The sequence below is a fragment of the Meriones unguiculatus genome, chromosome 18 (assembly GCF_030254825.1).
Source record: "Meriones unguiculatus strain TT.TT164.6M chromosome 18, Bangor_MerUng_6.1, whole genome shotgun sequence".
NCBI lineage: Eukaryota > Metazoa > Chordata > Mammalia > Rodentia > Muridae > Meriones > Meriones unguiculatus.
Window position 1 is genome coordinate 48,797,871 of NC_083365.1, and position 25,860 is coordinate 48,823,730.

Consider the following 25,860-nt stretch of genomic DNA (forward strand, 5'->3'; position numbering starts at 1 on the left):
CCCTCTCTTCACTCTTCAGGCCATGCTCAACAACTGGAGATGCAATTCCAGTGATACAAGGTCCCAGGTTCTGTGGTCTTGTGGGGGGTGCAGCCCAGCAGGGCAGTGCTGCTGGGCCAGAATAACCGCAAGAGGGCCTGGGAGTGTGGGAGCTACCATCCCCTGTCCCCTGGCCAGGAGAGGATGGGGGGGGCGTGGACGGGGGGATGACACTTTGTAGCAGAGCCAGTGCCTGAGCAAACTCTAACAAGATGGGAGGAGAAAGGAGAGGTTGAGTTCGCTAAGCAGAAGGAGCCCTGGTTTCCATTATAGAGACTGCAGGCACCAAGTGCAGAAGTGCAGAAGCGTTAGCCTGTGCCAGAAACAGCCACAAGTGGCAAACACACACTTGCAAGTGTGGAACTACTGGGTTTTCATTGAAACCCTGCGACTCGCCAGCTGTAGGCCTTGGGCTAGCCACTGAACTGCACTGTGCCTCCCTCGCTCTCATCCGTGCTGTGAGGACAGATAATGGGGATGGGTAGTACCAGCTACTAATTCAATCAAAATTGATAGATAATACTTGCCTGACCTGATAAGCTAGTACTCTCCTGTAATCCCCAGCACTTGGAAAGTAGAGGCAGTAGGATCAGAAGTTCAAGGTCCTCCTGTGCTACATGAGACACTGCCTCAAATAAATAGATAAATAACCATCAATGGCCAAGTGAGGTATGCATTTGTTAGCATAGAAAAACAGAAAAGTGCATGCTGGGCATGGTGGCGCACACCTTTAATTTCAACACTCTGGAGGCAGAGGCAGGAGGATCTCTGAGTTTGAGACCATCCTGGTCTACAAAAAAAGATCCAGGTCAGCCAAGGCTGTTAAGAGAAACCCTGTCTTGAACCACCCCCAGAAGGAAAATGGGCCAGAGAGTTGTCTCAGAGGCTAAAGGTGCTATCTGCCATGCTGATGACCTGAGTTTGACCCCCAGAACCCACATGGTAGGAGAGAGCCAACTCCTGAAATTGTCCTCTGACCTTTACATGTGCGTTATGGCCTAATGATGTATGTGTACCCACACATTTATGTGAGGGTTCATGTGTGTGTGTGTATGTACAAAATAAGTGTTAATAATTCAGAAGAAAAAAAAAATAGGGAAAGCTGTTGGCTGTCAGGCCCGGGTCCTTGCTAGTTGTCGATGGGGAGCAGTCCTGTGGAAGTGAAGGGTCTCAAATGACTCTGGGTCAGCACGGAACTGAAGGAGAAGCTCTAAAGGATTCAGTTGCCATTCATTACTGCTTCTTGGGAGCCTAGCAGGACTGTGAGGTGGATCCAGAACATAAAGGACACTTCTGCAAGGAGTTCAGTTAGGGTCCTGGCCGAGCCCCTAGCTTCCGCAGCCCCTCCTCCTTTACTGTCTTGGTTTTATAAGGAAAGCCACAGAGAATGTAGAGTATGCATGTAATGGCTTCCCAACCCAGAAAGGGGCCTCCAGGTGTCACTCAGCAGATCTCCCAAAGAGGAGAGGAAAGTGGCCACCAAAACAAAAGCTGTTGCCATTCTCATGTGCCCAAACAAAGAGAAGTGGCCTGGGCCTGTGGCCAACCCTTGGTGGGGGACCCAGGAGGAAGCATTTCCCATCCCTGAAGGCCCTGACCCCTCCCCCATGGAATTCCCTGTTCCTTCCTCTTGATCTGATCCACAGTAAACATAGCTCCCTGCCAGCCCTGTTCTTGGACACACTACATCCAGATACACGTGCTAGGACCCAGCCCCCAGGAGCTGGTTGCCTGGTGGAAGAGTAAAGCCTGGAGACCCGAGAGAAAAAGGCATACAGGGTTTCTGTGGCCAGAGAACCAGATGGGTGGTCAACTGGAGTGGGTGGTCAGCTGGCAGCTGTGGGCAGGTAGACTCTAGGTAATAAGTGAGGAGGGTGGAGGTCAGCGTTCCGGGCTGCAGGGACACAGCACTGAAGGTTGTCACCTATATAGTTAGGGTTACAGCTAGGCAGTTAGTACCAGGCTGTGCAAAGTCACTTGGAATCAGTGGGTCTCTGAGTGTGGCACTGCAGATGCTGTGGACAAAGCCATTTTCATAGGAATCATTCAGAGCTGCCATCATGTGTGCCTCTGCTATCAGCAGAGATAGGAAACGTTCATAGCCCGCAAGGCCCCTACTACGTACTAATGTTTCTTTAGGAAAAACAAGTTGAGAGAATTGGGCTGAGGAGATGGCTGAGTTACTAAAATGATAACTTAACATGTCTACAGCCCCAGACTTGATCCACAGCACTGCATAAACCAGGTGTGGTGACATAGCTCTTCTAATCACAGATTCAGAACGTGGCTACATAGGGGCTTTGAGGACAGTCTGCGCTATGTGAAGCTGCCTAAAAGAGAGAAAGAAGAAAGGATTGAGATTTACTAATTCTAAATGCTGGATTCTGTAATCACAGCATTGAAGAGGCTAAGACAGGAGAATAACAGCAGTAAGATACAGACCCTTTTTAGTATTTGTGTGATGAAATGGAGCTTACCTAAGATATTTTTACTGCCAGCCCAACTGTCATGTGCTAAAACTCTCAGCTGAATCTAAGCTGTGTGCTCTGATGCTCTCTCTTTCTCCTTTCTCTCGATCTTTCCTTCCTTTCTTTGCTTTTTCTTCCTTCCTTCCCTTTTTTCTTCCTTTTTATTCTTTTTCTTTCTTTCTTTCTTTCTTTGACAGGGTCTTTATATAGCTTATATAGTTCCTGGCTGACCTGGAACTCACTATGTAGACCAGGCTGGCCTCAAACTCCCAGAGCTCCACCTGCCTCTTCCTCCTGAGTGCTGGGATTAAAGGCACGTGCTACCACCTCCAGCCTGCCCGTGGTTCCTTTTATACTGAGCAGGCGACAGACAAGCTAGTCAGACTTCAGGTGTCTGAGATACATTTTCCAAACATGAATGAGGTGCTCCTTTCACTAGAACACAGTATCAACATTTGTTGCCAACAAGAAACTCTTGACTTTTGAGCAAAACTCGGAATTTTGGAAACTTTGTATCTATCTTCTGGTGGTGGGAGGTGCTTCCCCAGACAGGAAACTGTTGAGTGCTATAGAGACAGCAAAGGTGATGATCTTTTGATGTTCTGTGAGGAAATATGTCAGCCTTTAGAAGATCAGCATAGCTCAGTACCACAGTATTCTCCACTGATCTACACTTGCTGTTACAAAATGTAAGGTGGCCCCATAGCAGTGCAAGCCTGTGTCCCTAGCTGTTCAAGAGGCCGAGGCAATTGTTCACTTGAACTCAGGAGTTCTAGACCAGCCTGAGCTACTTAATGAGACCCTCATCTCAAAAAACAACCAACCCATCAGCCCCCAAAAAGAAAGTTAAAATCTTGCAAGCAGGTTCATTGGTAGGGTTTGTTACCTTGCACTGGCCTTTAAGAAATACCATTTGCCAGACAGACCTGGTGGCACACTCCTTTAATCCCAAACACTCAGGAGGCAGAGGCAGGCAGATCTCTGAATTTGAAGCTGGCTTGCTCTACAGAGTCTAAGATAGTCAGGGCCACACAGAGAAACCCTGTCTCTAAAAAAGAAAAATTCTCTGAATTTGAAGCTAGCTTGCTCTACAGAGTCTAAGATAAAGATAGCCAGGGCCACACAGAGAAACCCTGTCTCCAAAAAAAGAAAAAGAAAGAGTACTTTTGGTATTTTCATGTAATGGCATAGAAGATGAGCCATAATTAATTACCTGGAAACCTGGTGTTCCATTCCTCCCATTTGTTTTGTTGTTGTTGTTTTTTAATTCTTTATTAATTACACTTTATTCACTTTGTATCCCCCCTGTGGTTCCCTCCCTCCTCCCGTCCCAATCCCTCCCTTCCTTCACCCTCTGCAGGCATGCCTCACCCCAAGTCCACTGATAGGGGAGGTCTTCTTTTACTTCCCTCTGATCCTAGTCAATTAGGTCTCATCAAGAGTGGCTGCATTGTCTTCTTCTGTGGCCTGGTAATGCTGCTTCCCCATCAGGGGGAGGTAATTAAAGAGCAGGCCAATCAGTTCATGTCAGAGACAGTCCCTGTTCCTATTACAATGGAACCCACTTGGATATTGAATTGCCATGGGCTACATCTGTGCAAGGGTCTTAGGTTATCTCCATGCATGGTCCTTGGTTGGAGTATGAGTCTCTGGAAAGACCCTTGTACTCAGATTTTTTGGTTCTGTTGCTCTCCTTGTGGAGTGCCTGTCCTCTCCAGATCTTACTGTTTCCCACTTCTTTCATAAGATTCCCTGCACTCTGCCCAAAGGTTGGCCATAAGTCTCAGCATTTGCATTGATAGGCTGTAGGGCAGAGCCTTTCAGAGGTCCTCTGTGTCAGGCTCCTGAGTTCATTCCTCCCATTTGTAACTCCACACAATTTTTCTTCATGTTCCTCCACCAGAGCAGCCATGGTAACTTATGCAGGCACAGAATCTTCAAAGGAACCAGCTGCTGCTAGAAAACCACATTAAGTTTGCAGAAACATAAAGTGGGCCTGCAAGATGGCTTTGCAGGTAAGGGAGCTTGTCTCCAGGTTGGACTATTGCATTTGATACCAGGACCTGCATGGAGGAAAGCAACAGCAGCCCTCATGAATGATGTCCTCTGGCTTCCAGTACACTCTGTAGCGTTTGTACATACACACAAAACAAATAGAATCTCTCTTTTTTTAAGTTAAACAATGCCTTTTTACTGATTTTGCTGTGTTTTATGCAATATCATTCTCTCATCCTTTCTCTTCCTTCCTCTTTCCTTCCTTCCTTCCTTTCCACTAGACAGAGTTTCTGTGTGTAGCCCTGGCTGTCCTGGAACTCACTATGTAGACCAGATTGGTCTTGAACTCAGAGATCCACCTTCCTCTGCTTCCTAAATGATTAATGCTCTCAGATTTAAGTTAGGTTCTATTTGGTTAGATGTTAGGAGCTCTCACTTGCTCCTCAGACAAAATACTTTTAGGAGTTTCAGAAACTATTGCTTTAAGAGTGGACAGTAGAGCCAGGCATGATGGCACCTGCCTGTGATCCCAGCACTCGGAGAGGCAGAGGCAGGCAGATTGCTGTGAGTTGAAAGCCAGCCTAGTCTCCAATGGCTGCACAGAGAAACCTTGTCTCAAAAAGCAAAACAACAACAACAACAAAACCCAAAACAAACAAACAAACAAGTGGACGGTGGTTCTGGGATCAGGAAGTTTGACAGCTGCCATTCCCTCTCAAGCCATGGCAGGCACATGAGCGGGGGAGGGGGGGTTTGTAGGTTGTCACACCAGCTGGTCTGTCCGGCATGAACCCAGGCAGCTCAGGAAGGTCCTGGCCCCCTTAACAGGGCCAGAAGAGGCAGGCTTTGGAGTCTCAGCTCAGCTACTCCTGAGACAGGCGTCCCATGCTCCCAGGAGCCTCGGGTGTGCCATCTGCTCAGTAGGGACAGTGAGCCTCCTGCACAGGGGAATTACCAGCCTCCTGGCTAATAGTGCTGGTGAGAAAAGGCTGTCTAAGTTGTGAAATACTCCATAGATAATTATTTTTTGTGCTTGTTTTCTCTGGAACCAATGCCCAAGCAGCCACCCAAGACCCCATAAAACCTGTCCCATGGACATAGGAGGACAGTAAGTGATTGTCCCCTTTTCAAGGCCACTCCTACCTTTCTGTATATCTTGTTTCCCTTGTCCAGACACAGTAAAGGCTGCCCTGTTCCTGGAGGAGAGTGTATTGGTGATGGCTGTCACTCAGCCTGGCTTGGGATTTGAGAAAGAAGTGCCAGCAGGCCAGGTTCCTATGCCTGTTCGTGTGCACCGCCCACCCTCCCACCCATTGCCTGCCGCCTGCCTGCTGTAGGCCAGGAGCCACCACTGGGAGAGGAAGTGCAGTCGGTTACCAATTGGGCTATTTTCATAACGGCTGTCTCCGGCTTGGGGGAGGAGGGTGGTGAGGGGGAGGGGGCAGAGGCACAGCCACTGCAGCTAGCTCTCCAAACTAGGACCTGCTCAGCAGAGTCCAGCAGCCCGAGCAGACTGGAGCAAGAGCCGAGGCGCCTGGGACCCCAGCCCCCACCTGCTTGTCCACCTCTTGCCTGCTGCCTTGCCTTCCAGATCAGGTCAAAGGGGGGTTCCCCTCTCTTCTTTACCTCCTTCCCCCTCCTGCAGCTGTCTGGGTAGATTTGGGGAGGGTAGATCAGAATAGGCCCAGGCACCACCATCCCGAGATGAGGGCTTTTCCTGCCTGTCCTGCCCCTATCTGAAGGAAAAGGAACAGGGCTTGGTGGGTCCACCAAGCCTAGGCAGACCGTGAAACACTTGGCTGTCGGATCGTTCCCTTGCCCTTCTGCCCTGGCTCACCTGTTGACATGTGTGTCGCCCTTTTTTGTTTGGAGCCGAATCTCTTTAGCGAGGAGGAGACCTGGTGAAGTCCGCACCTTGCCCTACCAGCTCAGGCCGCCTAGATGAGCTGGCTGCCCTCCCAGCTTTTCTCTCTTCCCCCTGACCCTGGGGCTGTGGGAGCCAAGCAACCAGGGCTGGCTTCTGGCAAGCAGTCCCTTCGGCCCGGCAGGCCCTTATTCTGCGACTGCTACAGACTGGTACCCTACCCCAGGCCAGCCTTCAGGAGCAGAGGCCTGGAGGACCCTTCCCTAGCATGAACTAGTCACTGGCAGGATCAAGCTGGTGTTTATGTGAGTTCTTCTGGAGGCAGAGGATTCCCTGAGAACCGGCCTATCACCAGGTGCAGAGGGAGGAACAGACACCCAGGTGGCATGGCTACAGGGCTTTGTTCCTCCTGTGGTGAGTGGTGGCCACCCTGGGCACTCCTGCTTCCTTTTCTGGGTTCCCACCCCCGCTGTGGGCAGAGACAAACCTCAGGAGCTGGCACGACCACAGGCCCTGTGGTTCTACCATGTCCTGGGTCTGCTGAGTATCATCAAGTGCTGTGTGTGCATTGCTGGAACAGAATGTCCTTATGGCAGTCTTTGGAGTTGGTTGGTGTGACCCGTCTTGACCATGGGAAAATAGATTTGGAATGGCTAGTTGATCTGCTGAGGGGTGTGGCCATAGACGCTGGGTCCCAAAGTGCTTGCTTATTTATTTACACATCTGTCTCAGTGGCCCAGGCTGACATTGGCCTGCTGTGTGCTCCAGGCTGATCTTGCCTTCTGCCTCTGCCTCCCAAATGCTGGGGATTACAGGGCTGTGCCACTATACCAGGCTTTCCATAGTGCTTGTTTTTTCCATGTATAGCCAGCAACAAGTGTGAGACTGGCTAAGAGACCCCGAAACACTTCCTAGCTGGTAGACAACTGTCTGAACTCTGCTGTGCCGCTCTGTAGCCTGAGCACATGGCCTGTCTTGCTCATGGCATCCCCACTCTGCCGTAGGCCCTGTCCTTGTCAGCTCCTGGGGCCAGCTGGAGGTTAATGTGGTCCTCTGAGCCATTTTTATGTTGTGTTTGAGTGTGGCTGGCCGCCCCAGACAAGACCAGAAAGCCCAGGGGCAGCAGTTTTGCTGTGCTGTTGGTGTGAGAGCCTTCTGGGCTGTCCCTCATGACTTTTACATGTACTGGGTGGTGTGTGGATGTTTGACAAGGAATGAGGTGAGAAAGGTGCCCATTTAGAGCTGAACCATGGGAAAACTTGAGGCCCAAACAGGGCTTTATTTTTATTTATTTATTTATTTTGCTTGCTTTTTGGTTGTTTGTTTGTTTGTTTGTTTGTTTAAGGTGGGGTCTCACTGTGTAGCCCTGGCTGTCTTGGAACTTGCTTGTAGACTAGGCTGGCCTGACACTCACAGAGATCCCTACCTCTGCTTTTTTTTGTACTTGAATTAAAGGTGTGTACACCATGTGAGCTTTTTATCTTCTTTTGTATTTCTTTTTAAGAAATACACGGTAGCCCATGCTGATCTGGAATTCACTTTGTAGCCTAGGTTGGCTTCAGACTAAAGCAGTCTTCCTGACTGAGCCTCCCAAGTGCTGGGGTAATAGGCCTGAGCTGCCTGGAGAAGAAGCCTCCGCACACATAGGAAGTGAGGAGTCAGGCAGTCTCTGGCCAACAGACCAGTGTTTCTATGGAGATGAGATGAACAGGAAACATGATAGAGTGAGGGGGCAGTGGGAACCCGGTGGTGTTTGGGGGTGGCAATGTCCAGCAGGGGAGCTTGTCATAACATGTCAATCAATCTTAACATTCTTCCTAGACGAACAGGGAAACTGAGGTTCACTGTCCATGGTTATATGCGCTGGCTTGGCCTTGGGCTCCACTGGGAGGCTGCACCCAGGGCAGCTGAGGAAACTTTTACAGGTGTGTCTTGGAGCACCCAGCAGCGGCAGGTTCTATAGTTGGGCACATAGGCCGCCATATGCCCCGACAAAGAAAGGGAAAGGTTGCTTCCTTCTTGTCTCGGCATGCAGCTCTGGGACAGCAGGGAGGTCCCAGCCTTAACCACTGCCCAGAGAGTATAGCAGCACCTCCCCCACACCGACTGTGGCCTTTTGTTTTCTGGGTGACACTAGCATCAGGCGGTGTATGTGTGTCCGGGTGACTAATCTCCTCTAGGCTGGGCAGCTGTCACATTGTGGCCTGAGCGGACTGGTGGGGAAAGCTGACACCACAGGGGAGAGCTAGCAACCTAGTGCCCTGGCGGCAGGCAGCGAGGGCTGCAGGCTCCTCTTCCTGGGACAGAAGGTGGATCCTAATTCAAGTAGCCCTGGGCTGCCTTTGCCGGCCGCTGGCTGTGTGACCCTGGGCATGCTCTTGCCACTTACCTGTGTAATGAAGCTGTTGGTCAGAGGGTTCTGGTAGGATCACGGAGGTGGAGGAGGGCTCACCCAAGGCCTGTCACAGAACAGTGCTCAGTGACTAGGATGGTGTTAATACTATATGGGCCCTTTCTCTAACCTGTCTCACCTCTGTCCCAGGGTCCAAGAGGACCAGGCACTCCATCCATCTCTGGGGACAGAACCAGGGTCCAAAATCTACTCCACACGATATATCTGCCAGTGGGCGTTGTGTATGCCACCATTTGGGCCTCAGTTTCCTCATCAGGCACTCACTTGCCTGCCCTCCCTCTATCTCCCCCTCCCTCCTCTGAGTGTGTGTGTGTGTGTACATAGTGGACCCAGTAAATGTTGGCTGGATGGCACTGGCTTTGGGAGGAACCAGCCCTGTTCTATCAGTGTCTGCTCTGGAACTCCCCTCCTGTCCAGTGTCACTGCTGATGTCCTAGCACAGGTTGCCTCCCTGATTGCAGGAGCTCTGTCCCCTGGGCCCACTTCCTTCTCCACCACGCCCGAGGCGGGCCCTGAAGCTACCTGCCCAACACCCAGGCAAGGACAGATGGAAGATTGAGATCAGGTGCTACAAATGTCAGGTGGAACTACCTGCCAGGCTGTCCTCTCACTGTCCTTCATCCTGCCCACTGCTGGCTGATGGAACCTCACCCCTGCTCTGGGCTTCAGCCAGGCCCTCGGCAGGCAGACATTGTATGTCATCCCGCGGCACTCCACGGCTGCTCTTTGGGCCATCATCCTCAGCTGACTAGGGCTTCCTTCCATTGCTCAGGTGTAGAAGAGGAGTGAGCATAGAAAGCTGATCCCATGCCCCAGGAAGGAGGAAAGATAGAGCAGGCAAGTAGGTAAAAGGAACGGGCCTCTGGGTGCTTGCATGGCCTGGTGCACACCAAGGGTAGAGACCAAGGCCCCTGTGTCTCTCCAGGAGGCGGCATGCGTCATCTCAAGCTTAGACTTGTGAGTCTGAGGACCATGTGATGCACTGGGTCCCTTTGCAGGAGGACTTAAAGGGACTTAAAGGACTTAAAGGGAGGACTTAAAGCACACCTTGGGATAGCCATACTAAGGTGAGGCAGCCACTCGGAACCAGGAAGTTCTTAAAGATGTGTACACATGGCTTCCAGTAGTCAAAAGACTTCTCTTAGCCTAAGCCTCTTACTGCATCCCCCAAGTTAAGACATGAACACTCTGTCCTGGGGGTAGGCATGCCTTTCCAAGTTTTCCAAAGCCTGGTTTCCCAAACCCAAGGTTGGGGTTGAGTGTAAGGATTTTATCAGCACTGAGATCTTTACAAACTACCTAAGTTTATTATTTTTGCTCAGCTGCACTGTATCCCAGGAAAGGACCCCAACTGTTGCATGTTGGGGCAAGAGGAAGGCATATGAGAGAGAAAGGCCTTAAGGCCCTGTAGTCTACCCAGGTAGGGTCTGACTCCCAGATTGTCTTGTTTTCATTTCTGGCAAGGCAGATGAAGCCCTTTAGGGCAGGTCTGTGTTGGTTCTGGTGCTTGGGCATGTGAATCCTTACCTCCTGAAAACTCCTGGGGTAGAATTTAGGGAGTCCTAGCTGAGAACAGTATCTGCCTTCAGTAGCTCTAAGCCTGGGCTCCCCTGCTCTTCCTGGTACCTGCAAGCTCTGACCTCCTCATCCCCAGCACCTAGAGTGTCCCTTCTTTGCTCACAGGATACAGCTGTACTTCATCTTGGCTCAGGTCCTGACATCCCCAGTCTCTATGCCCAACAGCCCCTGGCATGGAGACCTTCTTTAGGAAGCATTTCCAGCGAAAGGCACCCAGTCCTGGAGAGAGGCAGCGGCGGTCCAGTGGCGTGGGGCTGCCCACAGGCAAGGCTCGCCGCCGCTCCCCTGCAGGGCAGGCCTCCTCTTCACTGGCCCAGAGACGCCGCTCCAGTGCACAGCTCCAGGGCTGTCTTCCCAGCTGCGGGTTGAGCACCAGAGGTGCCAGCCGCAGGCGCTCCAGCACTGCGCCCCCTGCCTGCAACCCCCGCTTCGTGGTAGATATGGTGCCCACCCCACAGCCTGCCACTATTGGAGCCCAGCTTCTGGGTGCACCCCTGCTGTTGTCTGGGCTCCTGAGCATGAAGGAGGAGGAGGAAGAAGGGGCCCAGGAGGGAGATGAGGCAGCTGGGGCATCAAGTGATGCCAAGACAGGTACCAGGACAAGGCCCTCCTCACACCAGGGTACCTGGCCATTGCTTCCCGTGGCCCGCTGCCTGCGCCGAGCCTCCTGCCATCTTCTCCCTGCTGATGGTCACACTCTTTGGGGCCTTCATGGGCACTATCGCCGCCTCAGCCAACGGTGGCCATCAGGCCAGAACCCTGGTCTTGGGGGCCGAAGTCAGAGAGCCTTGGGCACTGCAGCAGGCCCCTTGGTACCGGCCTGTGTGCGCCCGCTGTCTCGCAGGCGCCAGGTAGCTCTAAGGCGGAAGTCAGCTGGACCACAGCCCTGGAACACCCTGCTTATGTAGGTATAGCAGCGGTCAGCAGGATGAGGGATGCAGCCTCTATGGGATCTGTCTCAGAATAAGGGCTTTGAAGCTCTGCCTAGCCTAGGGGTAGCCACTTGGAAGCAGTTCTGGACAGTAATGGAAGAAAGGACTAACAGGAGGAACATCTCCTGTGAGAGCTTCAAGGCACTGAGCTTCTGTGGGCTTTTCTATCTTGTACTTTGTGGAAGTCATGGGAGGCAGTTTTTCTGGGTGGTGGGGAAGGAAGTTGAGTCAGCACGCACCCAGCTGGCCCTGGGGCTTCAGCCGTCCTCCTTTCTGTAGGAAAGCCATCACCAAGTCGGGCCTCCAGCACCTGGCACCCCCTCCTCCCACGCCTGGGACCCTGTGTGGTGAATCTGAGCGGCAGATCCGGAGCACTGTGGACTGGAGTGTGAGTATCCGTGTGCTAGGCAGGGCAGGAAGCTAGGACACTCACTACCTAGTGCCAGTCCCTGCTGGGTTCTGATCCTCCTGAGCAATCAGGACCCAGGGCTGTTAGAGAGAAGCCCCCATGTCTGTACAGACTCCTAAAGGGGAAGCAGCAGCCTTTCAGCCAGGTTTAAGGCGTTTGGAGAACAGGAAAGGGAAGCAGATTGTGGTGGGTGTAGCAGGCTTGTCTTGAGAGGTGGGTGATGGTTAGGGTAGGGGCAGCTGGTGAGCGCTGAGCCTTCTTGTCCTATGGTTTAGGAGTCAGCAGCGTATGGGGAGCACCTCTGGTTTGAGACCCACGTGTCCGGTGACTTCTGCTATGTGGGGGAGCAGTACTGTGTAGCGAAGATGCTGGTGAGTTCACTTGGTGGGACGTGCTGCCCCCTGGCGGTGGAGCGAGGTCTAGACCTGCCCGGCAACAGCTGCCTCTGTGGGCACGGCTCTACCCGGGAGCGCTTGCTGGGGGCTGCTCCTGGGTGAGGGGAGAGGGTCTGTCTAATGACAGGTGCTGGACTAGAATCTCCATGCCTAGAAAACGTGTTCTTTGCTCTCCCTGAGATGGCATTTGGGTGGTTGGTGTCTCAGGGCCTCCCCTCCTTCTGTCCTGCAGCAGAAGTCAGTGCCCAGAAGAAAGTGTGCAGCCTGCAAGATCGTGGTGCATACCCCATGCATCGAACAGCTGGAGAAGGTGCGTGTGGCCGCTTGGCTTTTTGTGCCCTCTGCTCGGGACGCTAAATTTCTGATAAACACTCGCGTGTCTCCATGCACACACATGGCACATCGGCTCAGCTCTCCAGGCATGACCTAGCAAGCACAGGTACAAGCATCTGAGTCAAGTGCCTGCACTGAAACCCCTCTTCCCATTGTTAGCTTTCGCACCTTGTTCTTTAGAATGAGCATGGCCTAAAAGTGAGGCTCACTGAATATGCCCTGACGGCACGAATTAACAGGTAACAGGCAGCATGCCATTTTATCGCCTCCAACATTCAGAAGAGGCCGTGTGGACCGGGGACATAGCAATAGCCTTATCCAGTGCCTAGTTCAATCCCCAGATCTAGAAAATGAAAAAATAAAAAAAACTGTCAAACTTCCTGGCACCACAATGCTCAGCTGTGACTGTGCCCATCTGTGTTCCACACTCTCCACCTCTGTAAAGATCTTTCCAAAAGACCATCTTCCAAGCATGTCTGTGGAAGGAAAGGACAGTGCCAGAACAGAGAGGCAGTCAAGACAGAGAAGAGGCCTGGTATGGGAAATGGGAGCTCCTTTGCCTGCAGAAGTCCAGGCCATCATGTGGCAATGTCTTAAAGAGTAGAAATGCCCTGAGCAAGACTGGTTTGGGCCGATTTCTCCAGCCGCTGAATTTACAGTGAGGCTTTCCTGTGACCCTTCTGAGACTGAAGCAAAGAAATGTAGAAATGTATCTCACACTGGGCATAGTGGGGCATGCCTGTAATCCCTGCGCTTAGAAGGCTAGGTGATCTCAAGTTTAAAGCCAGTCTGAGTTATGTACAGAATTCCAGGACAGCCAGAGTGTTTGTTCTCTCTGTCTCTCTCTCTCTGTGTATGTGTGTGTCTCTCTGTGTTTCTCATTTGTGTGTATGTATGTATGAGAGCGAGCGAGCGAGAGAGACTCTAGGTGATCCTGTCCAAAAGAAGGCTCTGACATTTTGGTGGTCACCGCAATGTTTCACAGATCAATTTCCGCTGTAAGCCATCCTTCCGTGAATCAGGCTCCAGGAATGTTCGTGAGGTAAGTGTGCAGGGCAGCAGTGAGGAGCAGGGAGGCCCAGGCTCCTAAGGCATCCCCTGCAGTGCCCAGGGGTGCCACCTGGGGGCTCAGCTTCTAGGCTGGGGTTCTGGGGTCACCCAAAGGGAAAGTCAGCCATCCTGTCTGCAGATAGGTAGGGTTCCACGTTTACATTAAGGGGTTCAACCTTCCCTCCAGGCCATGGAGAAAAGACTACAGTCCCTCTTATCTCACTACAAGGACTACAGGCAGCTTCCTATGGCCTCAGTTCAGGGCTGCAACCTGTCCAGCTCCTCACCCATTCCCATGACCTTTCTCTCCTCCCCCAGCCAACCTTCGTAAGACACCACTGGGTCCACAGGCGACGCCAGGATGGCAAGTGTCGGCACTGTGGGAAGGTAAGGGCCCTGCGTGACGACACTAACTACACGCTGCTTGCCGGTCCTGTGAGCAGTGTGGACGCTGACAACAGCTCCGGAGTGGAGTCTCAGTTTTGCTGTCATTCAGTCAGCCCCCAAGCTGTCCTTGGTCTTTGAGTTAAGGAGGAGGGGGAAGATTATTATCTTCTGATTTGGGGTATCTGGCCTTTGAACTTCCAAGGAACTTTTTGAGAATTCTATTGACTTTTCATTCATTAATTGAGTAGTTACTTAGGGAGTGTTGTGCATGATGTCCTGGGCTAGACAGCAGGCTCCCTGCCTCCTGAGGACAGTGGCTGTGCGCTCTCAGGACATCTTCCCCGCAGAGTAGTGGTGCTGAGAAGTTGTTGCCTGCTTTCTTTGCCTGTCGCCTTTCTCCCTCAGTAGGACAGGGTCTCAAGAATGCAGGGGCTCATTCCTCCATTTTTTTTTCTGTGCCCTACACTCAGTAGCCCCCGATAATGATCTGTGGACAGGACACAGCTGTGATGGTACAGTAAGAAGGCAACACAGAACTTTCATGGGCCCTATCGAGATCTGGGGGCAGGAAGGAAACCCGGGCTAGGCGGATCTCCAGAACACACGCTCAGCACTTTGTAGTCAGCTACAGCGTTCATGGGCTCCTAGCTAAGCCTTCCTGCCCTCGGGGCTTGGTTTATAGCATTTTAGAAATGCGTTTAGTCTTCCTGGGTAAGGAGAGGTGGGCAGCAGCATGGTGGGGCTCTGCCAGGCCACCCTGTGTGCTAGCCACCCTGTCCTCCTTCAGGGCTTCCAGCAGAAGTTCACCTTCCACAGCAAGGAGATCGTGGCCATCAGCTGCTCCTGGTGCAAGCAGGCGGTAAGCGGCCCTGTGAGCCTGTGCTGGGTATCGCTGGGCCCCCAGGCTTCCGCTGGCCCAGCTCAGCTTTGCCCATGGCTGTCTTCTAGTACCACAGCAAGGTGTCCTGCTTCATGCTGCAGCAGATCGAGGAGCCCTGCTCCCTGGGCGTGCATGCAGCTGTGGTCATCCCGCCCACCTGGATCCTGAGGGCCCGGAGGCCCCAGGTGAGCCCTTCCTCCACCCTCAGCCCTCCCTCCATCCTCAGCCCTCCCTCCACCCTCAGCACCTCCTCACGGGGCCGCCAGCCACGCCTTGTCACCACACCCTGCATGCCTTTGCAGAACACCCTCAAGGCCAGCAAGAAGAAGAAGAGAGCATCCTTTAAGAGGAGATCCAGCAAGAAAGGACCTGAGGTTAGAACTGGGAGGAGAGGGCTAGGACCAGGAACTGGGGAGGTGAATCTTCTCTATTCAGGACCTTGGGACCATACAGCCAATTTGAACTGTACTAACTCAGGTTGGGCTGTGGGACTCTGAGGTGGTGGGAGATCAGCCTTCCTGATCCTTGTGAACAGGGTATGAAAGGTCAGATACATGAGGGTGTGCTCTTGTGGCAGGGGATGCTGGGAAGGGTGTAAGCTAGGGTGTCCAGGGCAGGAAAGCACAGTCAAGGCTCTCTGTCTCCCAGGAAGGCCGCTGGAGACCCTTCATCATCAGGCCTACCCCATCCCCCCTCATGAAGCCCCTGCTGGTGTTTGTGAACCCCAAGAGTGGGGGCAACCAGGTAACTTCGAGCTTACCCACGGAGAGCCACAAGCAGGGGGCCGGCTGGCACTAAACCCTCCTCCCCGAGCTTGCTCTCAGCCAGCATTTTGGGCTTCAGCCCCTACCTTGCTTCCCCAGGGACCCTGAGAAGACCCTGTCCCATCTCACCTTTTATTGTAGCTGGCTCCCACAACTGTGACCCCTCTGTGTGCCCCGATACCTGTCCCTATCCTCTCACTGTCCCTGCAGGGCGCTAAGATCATCCAGTCTTTCCTGTGGTATCTGAATCCTCGACAAGTCTTTGACCTGAGCCAGGGAGGACCCAGGGAAGCGTGAGTGCTCTACAGGGTCTTTGGGGGCCCCTAGGAGCTCGCTGGGCTCTGGCTCTGGCACATGTCTCTAACTATTCACATCCTCCCTTGGCCCAGACTGGAAATGTACCGAAAAGTACATAATTTGAGGATTCTGGCTTGCGGGGGTGATGGCACGGTGAGTTCCTGGAGGGGGGCTCATGCCTGCTGCACTGCTCCTCCATCTCAGGCCTGGCTGACCCACTTTGCTCCGCACTCCTCCAGGTTGGCTGGATTCTCTCCACCCTGGACCAGCTGCGCTTAAAACCACCGCCCCCTGTGGCCATCCTGCCCCTGGGCACTGGCAATGACCTGGCCCGAACCCTCAACTGGGGTGGGGTAAGTGCACTTTAGAACAGGGTTGCCAGGCAGGAGAGGTATCCTTTGACCACAGGGAAAGCTCAGTCTCAGCCTCCTTCCACCAGGGTTACACAGATGAGCCTGTGTCAAAGATCCTTTCCCATGTAGAGGAGGGGAATGTGGTACAGCTGGACCGCTGGGACCTCCGAGCTGAGCCCAACCCTGAGGCAGGACCTGAGGAACGAGATGATGGAGCCACCGACCGGGTAGGTCAGCCAGAACTGCTGGGCGTTGGGGGGAGGGGTGTTCATGAGCCTGGAATTCTCAAGCACGTGGCCTGACTCGACATACCTATTTCCTGGTCCTGGAGTTGTGTTGAGTTTCTAGTCCTTCACATTTCAGCTTCTTTCTGTCTCAGGAGAATAACGGTACCCACTAAAAGCTGGTTTCTTAGTCAGCCTCCTGGCACATGCTTGGTGAGGCTCTCCAGGGTGCCAGGCTATGTTCTAAGCAGTGGCAATGCTTGAGTTCCTATTCCTGGACATGGTGCAGTCTATGGCATGTGGGGACACAGTGCTGTAAGGACTCAGCAGGTCCTCCAAGAAGCTGCCCTCCCTTCCCCAGCTGGAAGAGCAGGGCCTCCCAAGCCGTGCTGCAGGGGTAGCTGGTGGAAGCTTTGGCACACTGTTTACTTGACACAAAGGCCTCAAAAAGGAGATGAACTGAAAAGGCGTAGTGGCTGCTAATCACCTCCCTCATGTCTACCCCTTGCCATTTTTCTAGCTGCCCCTGGATGTCTTCAACAACTACTTCAGTCTGGGCTTTGATGCCCACGTCACCCTGGAGTTTCATGAGTCTCGAGGTTAGCATCCTCCTGCTGAGGGAGCCCTGGGATGCCAGGGCAGGCATGGAAGGTTCAGGAGTATCCTAAGGAGGGCCAGACCTAGCTCCTAAGCCCAACCTGGGAAGCAGCAGCAGGTTGACTGATGTCACCACCCTTGTCTCTACCCAGAAGCCAACCCAGAGAAGTTCAACAGCCGCTTTCGGAACAAGATGTTCTATGCTGGGGTAAGTCTGGGGCCAGCCAGCCTCCTGTGTACAGGTCACAGGAGTCATGTGACAGTGGTGGGGGAAGGCCTGTGTCACGAGATGATGACAGCCTCTCTCCCACAGACGGCCTTCTCTGACTTCCTGATGGGCAGCTCCAAGGACTTAGCCAAACACATCCGAGTGGTGGTGAGGAGGGCTGACACTCCCTGAGGGCCCAGAGGGAAGGGCTCACCCAGTACATGGTGGGGGAGGCCCAGTAGAAGGCGTGCCCCTGGTGCAGTGGGGGAGGGGCAGCGGGAGGGGTGCACCTGGTACATGTGTTCCCAACATTCCCTGTGTCCAGTGTGATGGAACGGACCTAACCCCCAAGATTCAGGACCTGAAACCCCAGTGCATCGTTTTTCTGAACATCCCCAGGTGAGAAAGGGAGGCTCCTGTGGGCCCTGCTGGGCCACCCCGCTGAGCGCATGCCGCAGCCCATCTGCTGTCCTCCCCTTAGGTACTGTGCAGGCACCATGCCCTGGGGCCACCCTGGAGAGCACCATGACTTTGAGCCTCAGCGGCATGATGATGGCTACCTCGAGGTCATTGGCTTCACCATGACATCCTTGGTGAGCGAGGGGGCCTCGTCCTGAGCTGTCTCTATCCTTCCCTTCACTGGCCAGCGTAGCCTGGTCACCTCAGCTCCTCTCTCTGGCCTTAGGCTCCGTGTCCTCTGTTCTTCAGCTGGACAGTGACTCTCAACCTCCTTCCCCTTGATGGAGGGAGGGCACTCTGCTTCCCATCTGCGAAGGGAGTCTTCAGGGCCTCTGTCCCTCCATCCCGCCTTCTGTCTGGGGTGCCCTCCCGTGTGTCTCTCTCATCACAGAGTTCGCCCCGCCCGTCTGACCTGAGCACCCTGTGCCCACAGGCAGCGCTGCAGGTGGGTGGGCATGGCGAGCGCCTGACCCAGTGCCGAGAGGTTCTGCTCACCACTGCCAAGGCCATCCCCGTGCAGGTGGACGGCGAGCCCTGCAAGCTCGCAGCGTCACGCATCCGGATCGCCCTGCGCAACCAGGCCACTATGGTGCAGAAGGCCAAGCGCCGGAGTGCCGCCCCACTGCACAGCGAGTAGGTCCCGTGCTAGCCACGACGTCCGGTGGCCTGGAGCCAGGGGCCGCTCTGCCTGAGCTTTGGTTTCCTGACCTGCAGAGGGGGACTCGTAGTCTGGCTGAATGGCTCAGGGAGGGGAGGCACCTGGCCAGGTGCCGACCTGCGGGTTGGTATTCTAGGCGGGACTCGTGCTGAGTTCCCTGTCGTCGTCCCCTCTCTACAGTCAGCAGCCAGTTCCTGAGCAGCTAAGGATCCAGGTGAGCAGGGTCAGTATGCACGACTATGAGGCCCTGCACTACGACAAGGAGCAGCTCAAGGAAGCCTGTGAGTGGCGGCAGGGCGGGGAGGGGACCAGCTGCTGGGCTGCCTGCAGGCATGCAGCACGCCGTGGAGCTAGCAGCTGAAGGACCTCTCTGTCCTCCAGCTGTGCCTCTGGGCACTGTGGTGGTCCCTGGAGACAGCGACCTAGAGCTCTGCCGCGCCCACATCGAGAGACTCCAGCAGGTAACTGGGAGCAGGAAGAGGTGGGGGCGCCCAAGCTTCCTTCCCAGCCCAGCTGTGGCTCATCCTGACCTTTGCTTCTCTCTCAACAGGAGCCTGATGGCGCTGGGGCCAAGTCCCTGACATGCCACCAACTATCCTCCAAGTGGTGTTTCCTGGATGGTGAGTGTGCCTTCAAGAGTCAGTTCTAGGCAGTCCTGGGCTGTCCTGCCAGGCCTCCTTTGGGGAACCTGGGTTGAGCAACAGAAGACTTGGGCTGGGGTAAGGACGGTCCGCATCCTTAGCCAGCCATCTCTTTCATAGCCACCACTGCCAGCCGCTTCTACAGGATCGACAGGGCCCAGGTAAGCCTTGTGGGCCTTCTGCATCCACAAGTTTCTGCACCCCACACACTCAGCTCTGTTGGCAAGCCTCGGGATTAGCCGCACATGCCAAGCATGCTCACCACAGCCTTATGGCCATAATATACTCACATGCCTGTGGCTGTGGCTCACATGCCCCCACCCTCCTGGAACGCACAGGGATGGCGCCAACAGAAAAAGCTGGCATACCCAGAAAAGGCTTTCTAGGTGGGTGGAAGGATGCCTGGAAGCACTGTGCTATCCAGGGAAGCAGAGGAAAATAGCCAGGGGTAGGTCACCTGGCGTGGCAGTGAGGAGTGGTTGTTGGGCTGGTGAAAGCCACACACAGGGACCAGGGACCAGGAGAAGCACATGGAAACAAAGGTGGTTTCCAGTATTCAAAAAGATCATGGAAAATAAGGGGTAGGGAGAAGCGTTACCCTCCTTCCTCGCCATCCCCTTGCTCCCTGATGGTTGTGCTCTGAGTGGGACTTCTCTAGATCTGCTGCCTCTCCTGCTTCCTGCCCCTAAGCCCCACCCCCATCACTGGGAACTAAGGGCCTTGTCTCTGGCACTGACCCTCAGTTCTAACCCCTCCTCCCACAGGAGCACCTCAACTATGTGACGGAGATTGCCCAGGACGAGATTTATATCCTAGACCCTGAGCTGCTGGGGGCATCAGCCCGGCCTGACCTTCCCACCCCTACCTCCCCACTCCCTGCTTCCCCCTGCTCCTTGACACCCGGGTGAGTCGAAGACCCCCCCGCCACTCCCCTGGCTTTAAATCCTGTCTGCTGGCAGGCTTGGAATTTCCACCCTTAGCCACATCATGAGGGCTCAGGAGCACCAGGCTCTGTCCCTCCACTGTGATGCTCCACCATCTGAGCACTCCTCCCCTCCGCATTCTGCTGCTCCAGGCCTGAAAGTGCAGGTCCAAACAGGCCTCTTTCTCAGAAACCCCTCCATTCTGAGCCTCCTGTCCGCTAAGAGCTCTGCTGCCTTCCCTGTTCCTCTCCACAGTGCTTCAGCCCAGGTTCCCTGAGGTCCCGGCCATCCTCTGGACTCCTGCCCTTGCTACCTCACACTTGTCCCTCCTCAGACACCTGTTTTAGCTCGGCGTTTCCCCCTCAGAGGGATCTTTCCCAGGCATGCCGCCTGAAGGCTGGGAAGTGCCCACAGCTGCTTGCTCACACTGCCCCTTTGTGTTTTAACAGCGCTTCCAAGATTTCTCATTCATTGTTTGGCTGGTGTCTGAGCTTGGATGTGAGCCCGACAAGGCCAAAGTCTCATCTATCTAGCTCCCTGCTTGTACCCCACAGTGTGCGGTGCGCAGTAGGCACTCAATAAACTTGAAAAAATGAAGGCCACCATGGTTGGGAGCAGGGAAGGAGGCCAGCTGGGCTGAGCTGGGTCACATCTCACCTTGTTCTGTTTGTAGGTCACTGCAGGGGGATGCCGCACCGCCTCAAGGTGAGCTCTCTTCCCCATGGCCCCAACACATCCTTTACCTGGCCGTATGTGTGAGGCTCAGCGGGGGTCAGGGTTCACATAGCTGGCAAGCATAGCCATCGAGTCCCGCGTGATCACTTTCCTGTACAAGTCCAGCCACTGACAGATGTGCCCCAGCAGGCATCTGCTGTGGCCAGTAGGACATCACCACACACATTGCTCACACACCAACCCATCCCCAGGCCGCTGACCTCAGGGTCTGATGGACAGATATTCTGTGCAGGTGAAGAGCTGATTGAAGCTGCCAAGAGGAATGACTTCTGCAAGGTACTAGTCAGAGCTCTCGGCCCGGCCCGTAGCCTCACCTGGGGAGGTCTTAGATGCTTGTCCTCGTCAGCTGGTCCTCCACCGGGTTGCCCTGGCCAGATGGCTCCTTACTAGGGGCTACTTCACCCATTCTGCCTGTCCCCTGCCCTGGGAAGGCGGCCAGGCTGAAAGGAACTACAAGGCTTGGTTGGCTGTGCATTTGGGGGGAGTCCCTCACCCACAGGATGATGAAAGATTTGTGTCTAATGACACTCCAAAGAGACCCTCAGAAGCCAGGTATGGGGGCACACGTCTTTAATCCCAGCACTCAGGAGGCAGAGGCCAGCCTGCTCTACATAGCGAGTTCTACGACAACCAAGACTTCATAGCCAAACCACAAAAAAAAAAAAAAACCAAAACCAAAAAACCCTCAGCGGTGCCTGGGAGTAACTGTGCCTGGGTCCCAGCTTGCAGAGGGAGGGAAATCCAGCCCTGCTCTGTCCTGCCCATTGTCCTCAGCTCCAGGAGCTACACCGGGCAGGAGGTGACCTCATGCACAGGGACCAGCAGAGCCGAACACTCTTGCATCACGCAGTCAGCACTGGTAGTAAGGAGGTGGTCCGCTATCTGCTGGACAATGGTAAGCTGTGCTCCCGGGCTGGGTGGGAGGAAGGGGGCCTGCCAGGCTTAGTGCCCTTCCCTTCTACAGCGCCACCAGAGATCCTTGATGCTGTGGAGGAGAAGTGAGTATCTGGGACAGAGGCTAGTTCCCCCGAAAACCACCTTCCTTTGATCCTAAGCATTTGGTCACTCAGAGCCCAAGAACCCTTTCTGGCCAGCATGGGGCACCCTCCCCTTCTCCCCAAACCCCTGCCCATTGTAATGGCTGTCGGGAGGACTGGCAGTGTCTAACCGCCCCTCCTCCCTCCCCAGCGGGGAGACCTGTCTGCACCAGGCCGCCTCCCTGGGCCAGCGCACCATCTGCCACTACATTGTGGAAGCTGGGGCCTCCCTCATGAAGACAGACCCCCAGGTGAGTTGCCTGGCAGGGCAAAATCCACCCAGTCCCAAACTCGGGAGCAGGACCAGGAATCTGAAGCTCTTCCAAGCCCGCAGTGCGGCCCTGAGAAACCTGAGCCTCCGGGAACCTTGTGACCTCTGAGGGTACCCTGGCCCCTCAGGCGCCTGCCCTCCCCTAAGGCCTTGGGGCCCTTCCACCGTTCTCCAGGGCGACACTCCCCGGCAGCGAGCTGAGAAGGCTCAAGACACAGAGCTAGCTGCCTACCTGGAAAACAGACAGCATTACCAGATGATCCAGCGAGAGGACCAGGAGACGGCTGTGTAGTTAAGGGGACCATGGATCAACGAGGGACACTACCAGAGGACGAGAGCTCTCCTTGGCCACCTCACTGCCACATTCCTGTCAGGCGGCTATGGGGGGACCCTGCCCAGGGAAGGAGCCCCGTGCCACCCCCTGAGAAGACGCTCAGTAGGGCTGGACTCTCAAGGAGCTGGACTCTGACCTGTCCCTGGTTTCATGGGGCACAGGAAACAGGCTAGGCTGGCAGGGTCCCTTCAGGGGCAGCCTCCCCTTCCCCACAGCAGATGGAAGGGCTGGACGGAGCTCAGCGTCAAGGACTGCTCTCAGCAGGATGTTCGCAAGCCACCTGGTCCTGCGGGCTGGAGGCTTCTGGGTGCCTGCCCCTTCTCTCTTGACCCACCCACCCTGGGCCTCTCAGAATCTCAAGAGCCTGCTGTATTCACTTGCCCGATGCCCTGCTTGGCACCTTCCCCGATGACCCTCCGGAGTCATGTACCCAGTCATTTCATTTCGGACTGTATGGCCTGGGGTGGGGGTGGGCCCCCACGGTGGCTTGTTTACAGCTGGGTGTGACTCAGTAAAGTGAAGTTTTTTTCCTTTCTTGTTTTCTATTTTCTTGTGGTGGTGGCGGTCTCTGATTAGCAACAGTGTATCCTTGGAGTCAGGAATGGCCACGACCGTCTCCGACCTTTAGGGGTCCCTAACTGGGAAGGGTCTGCCCGGTTCCTGACCTCTGCCTAGGGGTTCAGGCTCAGAGGGCTAGGGGCGGAGCTGATTTCCTCCGCTTCCCGCTCCTGCTGGGATGGTAACAATGAAAGTTTAGAGGTAGGGCGGGGGCCGGGCAGGGGTTCTTAGGCCATTGGCCCTGTGCCCCGAGCAGTCCCCGCCCCTTGGCTTGTACTGGGTTCTGGTTGAGGTGAGCGTGAGACCCCAGGGTCAGGGGTGGGCGGTTATCACCTCCAGGGAAGCCAGGTCTGGAACTTCTCAGGCCTGTCAGCTACGAGATTTACCAAACTCAGGCCTGCCCGCTCCCCCTCCCCCCAGCGCCCTTCCCTCCCTCAAACCTGCACTAGAAAAGGGTTCACTCGAGCCTTGCTCACCCTGAGCCAGTTGGGGTCCTGGGTACCCTCCTCCCCGACACATCAGAGTTCCTCTGAGTGAACTGATCAAAACCAAGACGGCGGTGAGCCAGGCCTCGAAGGGAAGGGAGGTGGGTGCAGAGGCCGCCCGGCCTGTGGCACCACGGCGGACTGCAGAGCCCGCGGTGCACCAGCGATGCGGTGACCTGAGAGCTGTCTGGGCTGCGCGAGGGGACAGGAGCCGGGCCCAGACCTGGGAAGGGCCAGGCGGGAGGGGGTAGAGCGCCGAGACTCCAGAACCCGCAAGGGGACCCGAGCCCGGAGTGCGCAGGCAGGACGGAGCCCCAGGGCCCCGGAGCCCCAGAGATCAGAGGTGAGGGGCACCGGCGCGGGAGTCCTGGCTCCGCAAGGGGAGGGAGCGGAGGCGGGGACTAGGGGGTCTGGGGAGGGTGCGGGTTTAAGGGGAGGGGGTGGGGCGGGTCCTCCTATGGGGGAGGGGCGGGGGCCCATGTGACCGGCTCAGACCGGTTCTGGAGACAAAAGGGGCCGCTTGCAGCCTTAGCGGGACAGGCCGTGGCGGGAGGGAGCGAAGCGTCGCGCGCGGGCAGTGAGCGAGTGAGCGCACGCAGCGGTGGTGGCCTCGGTCCCTTCGGGCTGTCGCCCACCGAGGGGGCTGGGGCGGGGGCGGGGGGTGTGCGCGGAGCCCCGGGAGAGCGGCTCTAAGTCCTCCCCCCACCCCCGTCGCCCCCTCGTCGTCGGTCGGACCCTTTGGGGCCTGGGAAGTGGGTCGAGCCCGTCGGGGTGGGAGGTCGCCCCGCGGTCCCCGGCGGGGAGGAGCAGAGGCGGGAACCCTAACCCGGGCTTCTCCCCCAGGATGCAGCACCGAGGCTTCCTTCTCCTCGCCCTCCTCGCCCTCCTGGCGCTCGCGTCCGCGGTGGCCAAGAAGAAAGGTGATGGGCTGGGGCGGGCTCAGAGTGAAAGGCCAGGTGGGGGCGGCCAGGTGGGGGCGGCCAGGTGCGGCCGGCCCACCCGGGGCGCAGGTCCCGCCGGGGGTCCGATGACGGCCAGGCTGCGGCCCTAACTCTGCCCCTTGCGCCCCGCAGACAAGGTGAAGAAAGGCGGCGCGGGGGGCGAGTGCGCGGAGTGGACCTGGGGGCCGTGCACGCCCAGCAGCAAGGACTGCGGCGTGGGTTTCCGCGAGGGCAGCTGCGGGGCCCAGACCCAGCGCGTCCACTGCAGGGTGCCTTGCAACTGGAAGAAGGAGTTTGGAGGTGCGGCGGGGCGCGGGAGGGCTGGAAAGCCGAGGGGGTGGCCTCGGGGAAGCCTGGGCGCCGGACGGTGGCCGCAGCCCTGCCATCTCTCCCCTCAGCCGACTGCAAATACAAGTTCGAGAGCTGGGGGGCGTGTGACGGGAGCACGGGCACCAAGGCCCGCCAGGGCACCCTCAAGAAGGCGCGCTACAATGCCCAGTGCCAGGAGACCATCCGCGTGACCAAGCCCTGCGCCTCCAAGACCAAGTCGAAGACCAAAGGTCAGTGCCTGTGGCTGGGTTGGGGACCGGACCGGAGACTGTGGCATCGCCGCGCCGCGGCCTCGGAGCTGGCAGGGGGCCGGTCCGGGGGGGGGGGCGGCCCTCAGGAGGCGCTGAGCCCTCCCCCTGCCCCAGCAGAAACCAGTCTGGTTGTTGGCTCATCCCATCCCAGCGCCTGGAAAACGGTCTTTGTTACCTGGGGAGGGTGGGGCGGGGTCAGAGTTCACGGTGCCCACAGCGGCTAGGCAGGCCTCTCGGGCAGGGGTCGGTGTGGCCCCTTCCCAGGTGAGGGACTTAGACGTGCTCTGGCCCCAGATGAGACCCAGCTGAAAGCCGGTGGCTCCTGCTTGTCAGAGCAGTGCTTCCGGCCTGAGGCAGTAGGACCGCCGTGAGTTCGCGGCCGCGCATCGGGACTCTGCCTCTTAAAAAGGGGGTGAGGGGGCGAAGAGTTGGGGCAATGAGAAAGGCTTGGCATCACAATGGCTGCCCTTTCCCACCGCGCTCAGGTTGACTGACCAGACACCGCTAGGGGGCAGGATTTCCTCTCCCTCATGGACCTGAGTATGAGTCCCCTAAAGTACTAATGCGTTTCTTTCTTGTTCTGCAGCCAAGAAAGGGAAAGGAAAGGACTGATGTCCGGAGGCCGGTGAACCTTCGGCCCTGCCTGGGGCCTGAAAGGAGCCCTCCTCTCCCACGGGGCCCAAGATAACCACGCACCAGTGCCTTTTCTCTTCCTGTCAATCACTCCCTGCCCCTGCCCCCTCACACCCACACCAAGTGCCCTAAGTGGGGAGGGACAAGGGATTCTGGGACGCTTGAGCCTCCCCACAGAGGGATCTGATTCCCAGCCCCCCTCTGTTCCCCCCCACCCTCATACCTGTTACTAAGAAATGAATAAAATGAACTCACTTTTTTTTTCCAATAAAAGCTTCTCTTTTTTTAATATATAAAAGCCCCTTCCCAGGGAGTTCACCATGGAGCTTTGTTGGGGGGGGGAAGGGGTTGGGGAACTGACGGGAGTTGAGGGTTCTGTAGGAAGTGCTCCCAACAGCTCATGGGAAGAGCAGAACAT

At 55.8% G+C, this 25,860-nt stretch overlaps 2 protein-coding genes across 13 annotated transcripts in view; both read left to right on the forward strand.

The window, feature by feature from the left end:
* Dgkz (diacylglycerol kinase zeta) overlaps positions 1-22,778 on the forward strand; it is a 42,006-nt gene extending 19,228 nt beyond the window's left edge. For 3 of the 11 annotated variants that reach the window (XM_060371651.1, XM_060371652.1, XM_060371653.1), the window contains exons 2-32: positions 11,569-11,677; positions 11,974-12,069; positions 12,326-12,403; positions 13,412-13,468; positions 13,795-13,863; positions 14,651-14,722; positions 14,812-14,928; positions 15,046-15,117; positions 15,392-15,487; positions 15,718-15,800; positions 15,897-15,957; positions 16,044-16,157; positions 16,244-16,384; positions 16,902-16,980; positions 17,131-17,186; positions 17,292-17,354; positions 17,512-17,585; positions 17,668-17,779; positions 18,079-18,278; positions 18,484-18,584; positions 18,685-18,764; positions 18,854-18,923; positions 19,065-19,105; positions 19,709-19,848; positions 20,317-20,427; positions 20,541-20,572; positions 20,835-20,878; positions 21,377-21,497; positions 21,567-21,600; positions 21,791-21,890; positions 22,086-22,778. In XM_060371651.1, coding sequence (XP_060227634.1) covers positions 11,569-11,677; positions 11,974-12,069; positions 12,326-12,403; positions 13,412-13,468; positions 13,795-13,863; positions 14,651-14,722; positions 14,812-14,928; positions 15,046-15,117; positions 15,392-15,487; positions 15,718-15,800; positions 15,897-15,957; positions 16,044-16,157; positions 16,244-16,384; positions 16,902-16,980; positions 17,131-17,186; positions 17,292-17,354; positions 17,512-17,585; positions 17,668-17,779; positions 18,079-18,278; positions 18,484-18,584; positions 18,685-18,764; positions 18,854-18,923; positions 19,065-19,105; positions 19,709-19,848; positions 20,317-20,427; positions 20,541-20,572; positions 20,835-20,878; positions 21,377-21,497; positions 21,567-21,600; positions 21,791-21,890; positions 22,086-22,202 — 2,740 coding nt within the window. In that variant the 3' untranslated portion in view covers positions 22,203-22,778. Of the gene's footprint in view, positions 1-8,579; positions 11,262-11,568; positions 11,678-11,973; positions 12,070-12,325; positions 12,404-13,411; positions 13,469-13,794; positions 13,864-14,650; positions 14,723-14,811; positions 14,929-15,045; positions 15,118-15,391; positions 15,488-15,717; positions 15,801-15,896; positions 15,958-16,043; positions 16,158-16,243; positions 16,385-16,901; positions 16,981-17,130; positions 17,187-17,291; positions 17,355-17,511; positions 17,586-17,667; positions 17,780-18,078; positions 18,279-18,483; positions 18,585-18,684; positions 18,765-18,853; positions 18,924-19,064; positions 19,106-19,708; positions 19,849-20,316; positions 20,428-20,540; positions 20,573-20,834; positions 20,879-21,376; positions 21,498-21,566; positions 21,601-21,790; positions 21,891-22,085 lie in introns of those variants that run through there. The other 8 variants (XM_021639319.2, XM_021639322.2, XM_021639320.1 and 5 more) reach the window with 6 other exon arrangements.
* A 134-nt stretch (positions 22,779-22,912) lies between these two features.
* On the forward strand, positions 22,913-25,704 carry Mdk (midkine). Of its 2 annotated transcripts, none has more exons than XM_060371654.1 (5): positions 22,913-23,630; positions 24,131-24,207; positions 24,361-24,528; positions 24,627-24,788; positions 25,396-25,704. In XM_060371654.1, the coding sequence occupies exons 2-5, from the start codon at positions 24,132-24,134 to the stop codon at positions 25,419-25,421; spliced, it is 432 nt and encodes a 143-aa protein (XP_060227637.1). In that variant the 5' UTR covers positions 22,913-23,630; position 24,131; the 3' UTR covers positions 25,422-25,704. The 2 variants fall into 2 exon arrangements, with proteins under 2 accessions (XP_060227637.1, XP_021495013.1); XM_021639338.2 differs by lacking the exon at positions 22,913-23,630 and adding an exon at positions 23,769-23,872.
* The last annotated feature ends 156 nt before the right edge of the window (positions 25,705-25,860 follow it).

Bases quoted from the DNA above. Each gene is read 5' to 3' on its own strand.
- Mdk (XM_060371654.1), top strand. From the start codon at position 24,132: ATGCAGCACCGAGGCTTCCTTCTCCTCGCCCTCCTCGCCCTCCTGGCG. The intron at 24,208-24,360 runs GTGATGGGCTGG...TGCGCCCCGCAG, and splicing joins CGCGGTGGCCAAGAAGAAAG to ACAAGGTGAAGAAAGGCGGC. The intron at 24,529-24,626 runs GTGCGGCGGGGC...CTCTCCCCTCAG, and splicing joins CTGGAAGAAGGAGTTTGGAG to CCGACTGCAAATACAAGTTC.